The 6,000-nt window shown below is 35.0% G+C and overlaps 1 protein-coding gene across 1 annotated transcript in view; it reads right to left on the bottom strand.

Moving 5' to 3' along the window:
• Positions 1–901: 901 nt before the first annotated feature.
• The window catches only part of SLC25A46 (solute carrier family 25 member 46), a 36,825-nt gene continuing 31,726 nt past the window's right edge, over positions 902–6,000 (bottom strand). The window contains exon 8 of the mRNA XM_049769102.1: positions 902–2,438. Within this exon, the coding sequence (XP_049625059.1) occupies positions 1,860–2,438 (579 nt within the window). The 3' untranslated portion in view covers positions 902–1,859. The remainder of the gene's footprint in view (positions 2,439–6,000) is intronic.

Here is a 6,000-nt window from a genome sequence, read left to right as displayed (position 1 = left end):
CCACCTCATATTTAGTTAAAATAGCCATAGATTTGCACCCAGTAATACCCACCAGTCTATTCTAGAAATTTTATGAAACCTGAAATTTTCTGGTTTATTATTATTTGACATCAATTTATTTGGTTCATGATAAAAATAAAAGGTGCTTGAGAAGTCAGATACATATATAAGTACCTAAATTTAGCTATATAAAATCAGTTAAAACAATTTAAATGATATAGCTTGGTTAAGCTAAGCCATAATTTAAAATATTATTCATAAAGACATGCAGTCAATGGTATCTAATTTTATTTCTTCCATTCTGTGAAATTTAAAAATAGGAAAACATGTTTTAATAATTAGACACACACGTGCAAATACACACACACACACACAAACACACGAGTGTGCTTAGAAACTTAGTTCATACTTTTCAGATACCCTACATGATTTGTTCCCAACAATATCAATCACAAAACATCACTCTTTTGACATTCAGTAAACAAGGTAATCCTGCCTGTGTGACTTCTAGTTTGTATAAGTACAAAGCCACTACAGTTGGCCAGATGATTCACAATAAAACTGCTCACATGAGGAAATAAAAAAAAAAATGTTTAATGATGGATCAGTCAAATGCTTACCATCTCACCTCAAAAAGTCTTCCCACCAGGGATAATTTAGTTATAGATTTTTTTTTTGTTCTGGATTATACAGATTAACAAACTAACATTTATTGTTTTCCTAATCCATTTATAAACAAAGAACAATGATAAAAGCTAAGGATAAATTTCCTTATAGGCTTATGTGTTTTTCTTAGTACACATCCAAATGTTTCTCAATAAGTCAGCAAAGATAAATTTGCTTTTCCTTTTAAGGATATCAAGTTTGGGGAACAAAATTTTAATGACAAACATAGAGAAAAAAAATTAAAGCCATTATTTAATGATGATTATACATAAGGCAAGAAGTACAAATTTCCAGGTGGATTTTAATGGCCTCCTTTAAGACAAGTCATTCATAAATGAAAGGCAAGTAACATTCCTTTTAGCACACACACTGTAAATATGGTAACAGTAATGTTATCATGATTTTAGTCTCTTTCTAAAAATGGTCTGATGATTCACCTAACTAGGCAAGTAAATAAAACTTTATAAATTATGTATTTTAAGATACTGCCATTAAAATGTTGAGTTTGATTATGGACAAAAAGTGCTGTTTAAGTACTAGGGGACCCTGATTTTTTTCAAACATTTAGGCAGAATGTGTTTGATTTTATTTTATGGAATAAGCTGATTGAGTGGATAATGTAAAGAAATGAGGAAATTATGTGTGTACATATATGGGTGTGCATAATGGTCCAAATAAATGTACACATTTATTTATGTATGTAGAAAAAATGAAATTTCCAATTCTTGTTTACAGATTGCCAAATCTAATTGCTCTAGCCTACATCACAGATGGCATTTATTTAGCTGAGGTAAACTTTCTTCTGGTGTCAGAAACTATATTAAGGATGTCACTATAATCCTAGAAGCTAAAGTAACTGTCAATTGTATGAAAATCGGATGAAATAAATTCAACTCCATGAGGTAGTAGCTCATGTTTGCTAACAAGTTTTCATTTCTGCCCCAAATCATTTTGAGTTTAGCATAAGTGCTAAACTAGATAGATTTTAATTTGTTTTTTATTTGTAATATATCTTCAAATTTGGAGTATTTTGTTCATGCCTAATTTTTAAAAAGTAAATAAGCATCAAAAAATTGATATCACGTTCTATTTCACCTTTCAGCTAGTACAGTACTTTTTACTTTATCCCTCATAATTTCATAACAAGGTATCCATCCATCTTATGTCTTTTAGAAGAATCTGGAACCTAAATCTCAAATGCTATTTTGAAGTATTGCAGAGTAAATAATTTTGGTAACTTGCAAAACAGTTGCATGCAGCGTGTACTGGATTATAAGAGCACCGAACCCTTTATAAAAACCAAACACTCCTTCCTCCTGCCTTATAGTGTTGATACAGTCTCTCATGCCCTCATATTGTGTGTTAATTGGAAGCACTTCATAGCCAAGGTCTGTATTGTCAATTATTGTGCGTGTTCCTTGAATGTGAAGGCGGTGCAAAACTGTTTCCAATGGGTAAAGTATAACGTCAGAGCAAAGACTGGCAGCAAAGTTAGCAATAAGTTCTGGGAAATAAGCATCCAACATAGACTGCACAGGGCTAGTGCTCTCAGCTAAGTGGCTACTATAAGCCTTTCTCTTTAGAATTAGTAAGACTAACTTCTGAATGAGTGAACTGATGATGTAATGAAGAACCCCATGTAGCACGGTAGGGAAGATCAAGGAAAGAAGTGGAAGGAGTCGTTTGCTGTGAGGCACTCCTAAGCCCATCACTCTTCCAAGTCCTTCTTTGACACATTCCAAAACTCCTGTGTTATCTCGAATGATCTCACTCTGAAATAAAAATGAGGCAAAGTTAACTTTTTTTTACAGACAGAAAGATAATTTTTCATGTTTTAAATCCTAATTTACTGCTTAAAGAGAAAGCATTTATAGTATGCAGACTTCAAACATTACTTGGCATTAGATCTTCTTTTTTCGAGAAGCAGAATCCATAAAATGTTTCCATAAAGAATAGTGGTGAAGCTGGGATCTATGTTATTGGGAAGGAAAACAGGAAAGGAGATACTCTTTGTTTCTTAAACCTCAAGAAGCTCTTTAGAACTCACTTTATCTCTCTCTTCTCAGGGGTTATTCTGGCTCTGCGCTCAGGAATCACACCAGGCAGGCTCAAGGACCATGTGAGATGCCAGGGATTAAACCCAGTTAGGCAGAGTACAAGGCAGACCAAATGCCCTACCCGCTGTGCTATCATTCTGGCTAGAACTCATTTTAAAAGCAACAAATACAGGACACCTGAAGAGATAGCATGGTGCTTAGTTCTCAAGCATGTTGAGGCCTGCATACATGACTCACTAGTTACTCTGACAGTCAAATTACTATTCTATAAAAATGGTACTAATACTAACTAACATTTATGTAGCTGTTGAGCATATTTAGTGAAAAAAGGCCTTCAATCAATATTATTACAAGACAATCAATAATGTTAGCCGTATCATCTACAATGTCTATCGTTTTTGTGTAACAAAATTTGGGATCTAGACATCAGAAGCACAGAGAGGTAGCAACAGAACAGCTGAGAGGCCTACTCCCTGAACAATGGGAAATGAAAAGACTGACACAGGATAACTTCTGCGTGTGAAAGGTGAAAAGGAAGTTCAGATAACTAAGCAGAGGAAAGAGAACAAAAGACTGTAAGATCCCATAAGCAAGGGGGAAATAGAGAGTACAGGGCATTGAAATGACTATGAGAATATTGTTACTCTGAGAGAAATGCAAAGCCTGAGCGAAGAGCACATGATTTGGCTTGTTGGAACTCCAGCTGCTGTGCTAGCAATGGACTTGGTGGAAAGGTGCCTAGAATCAGAACTAGGAAATGGCTTACTAGGTCAGGTGATCTAGTAATCTCCAAATCTAGCGATCTAGTACAATCTCCAAATTTTAAATAAAAGCTTGAACCTTTCCTTTCTAATACAGATCCATGTGCGCACAGGATTATCTTTTAAAGACGAAGCATCTTTAAATGAAGATCACAATCACTCACTTGGAAGTTCGACAGGAGGCATTTTTCAGAAGCTCTGTATATAAAAAAAACCTACTTTTAAAGGGAAATAAAGTTTCCACAGAAAGATGCTAAGCATAAAGAATGATGAACTGGAAGAAGAAGCAAATAATAAGCTGGCTATATGGTTAAAATGCACGAGAATAACTTCAGTAGTAAGAGACAAATCTTAGTGCTTGAAGTGAGAATTAAGAAACAGTGACAGGGCCTGAGCGATGGTGCAAGCGGTAGGGCATCTGACCTCCATGCATTAATCTAGGACAGACCGTGGTTCCTTTCCCTGGCATCCCATGTGGTCCCCCAAGCCAAGAGCGATTTCTGAGCATATAGCCAGGAGTAACCCCTGAGCATCACCGGTGTGGCCCAAAAAAACCCCAGACAAACAAACAATGAAAAAAGAAAAGTGACAATTTTGGATATTGTGAAAAGTGTGCAACGCACTTAGAACTGCAGAGGCCTTTTCTGGGTTGTAAACAACACAGATGATTAGATACATATGCATATGCACAGTGGAATACCACTTGGTAGTAAGAAAAGATAAAGTCACTGCACTTGATACTATGTGGATAGATCTGAAGACTGTCATGTTGAATGAAGGAAGTCAGAGAGAAAGGAACATACCCGGAATCATCTCTCTCATGTATGATATGAGACTTCGTAGGGAAACAGCAAAGCCCAAAAGCAATAGCACAAAGATAGCAGGGTGGATGGATACTAGAGAAGGGAACGGTAGGGCAATGGTAGAGGGTGGAAGGAAGTGATGAAGGGATTGGTGTTGAAAAACTGAATGCCTGAAACTTAAAAATGAATAATTTTGTAACTCTGCAATTCACAGTGGTTTAAAAACTATATTATTTTATAAAAGCATGACAAACTAAAATTTTATTTACAATAAATTAATTTTGTTTGTTTTGTTTTTGTTTTTAGGTGAAAAAAGCAGTAAGCAGTGTCACTAATAAAGAGAAGTGGTTCAAAAGGAAGTTAAGTGTCAGAGTAGAGTTTGGGGTAAAGATTTGATACACATAACGATTAAAGTAAAAATGATTCATGAAGGTAAATTAGCTTTCCAGTGTTCATTTATAAATATATTATAAATTAGTGAATATTGGATAAAATTTATATATAGATAAAATTAATCTATATAGTAAATTAACTGAATATATGATAAAAAGTTTAGTCTGTACTTGAGGAAGAGAAGAAAACTCTATAAGAGTTAAGAGGTAAAGACTGGTGTTTTTTTTTTTTTGTTTTTGGGTCACACCCGGCTGCACTCATGGGCTACTCCTGGCTCTATGCTTAGAAATCAACCCCAGCAGGCTCGGGGGACCATATGGGATGCTGGGATTCAAACCACTGTCTTTCTACATAAAAGGCAAATGCCTTACCGCTGTGCTATTTCTCCGCCCCTTAAAACTGGTTTTGAAACAACTAACATTCTGAACAGGTTTCTTTATATATATAACTCCTTTTATCAATAATTAAAATTAGATGGTAAAAGTTAAAATTTACAAAATTTAAGGTCACAGGTCTAATTTATGAAAAGGAATGTGCTGTGATATGGGTCTACCTAAAACTAAAACTTGTTTTTCCCCAGTAAAACACTCTTAGTTTTTATACCTTAAAGTAATTATCTTCCTGATATTTTCTTCCTATTTTCATTATCTACAAATTATTTACCTTCATTATATATTTCTTTATGTGCATAAAATATACAGTGAGGTGACAATTCTATAAATTGTAGCTCTTTACAAGTTGTTATTAAACATAATTCCAGTGGCATACAGAAAACATTCAGGGGTGCGGGGGATTAACTTGTTCTATACATGCATAAATGATATATATGCTCAGGAAAACATACATATGTAAATTAATTTAAAAAAATCATGGGGCCAGAGCGGCAGCGCAGTGGTAGGGCGCTTGCCTTGAACACAGCTGACCCAGGATGGACCTCAGTTTGATCCCCGGCGTCCCATTTGGTCCCCCAAGCCAGGAGTGATTTCTGAGCGGATAGTCAGGAGGAACCCCTGAGCATCACCGGGTGTGGCCCAAAAACCAAAACCAAAAAAAAAAAAAAAAAATATCATGATGGAGTCAGAAAGAAAGTCAAGAGTAAAGGCTGCTCCAGAAAGACTTTTATAGAGGAAAACAATATAGAGACCATATACAAGAAGGTAGATGGTATGTTATTAGTTTTCTTTTTTAAATGAATAACGTTAAAATGATCTTGATTAAACTAAGTATAGGAATAATATGGTCAGAAATAATCATTGATTTAATGTTCTTGAAGTGCCACCATGTGGTTAGAAACAGTAAAACAATTTAAAAAGCTAGTTG

This window comes from Suncus etruscus, chromosome 2, assembly GCF_024139225.1.
Source record: "Suncus etruscus isolate mSunEtr1 chromosome 2, mSunEtr1.pri.cur, whole genome shotgun sequence".
NCBI lineage: Eukaryota > Metazoa > Chordata > Mammalia > Eulipotyphla > Soricidae > Suncus > Suncus etruscus.
This window is presented reverse-complemented; position numbering and strand designations above follow the sequence as displayed.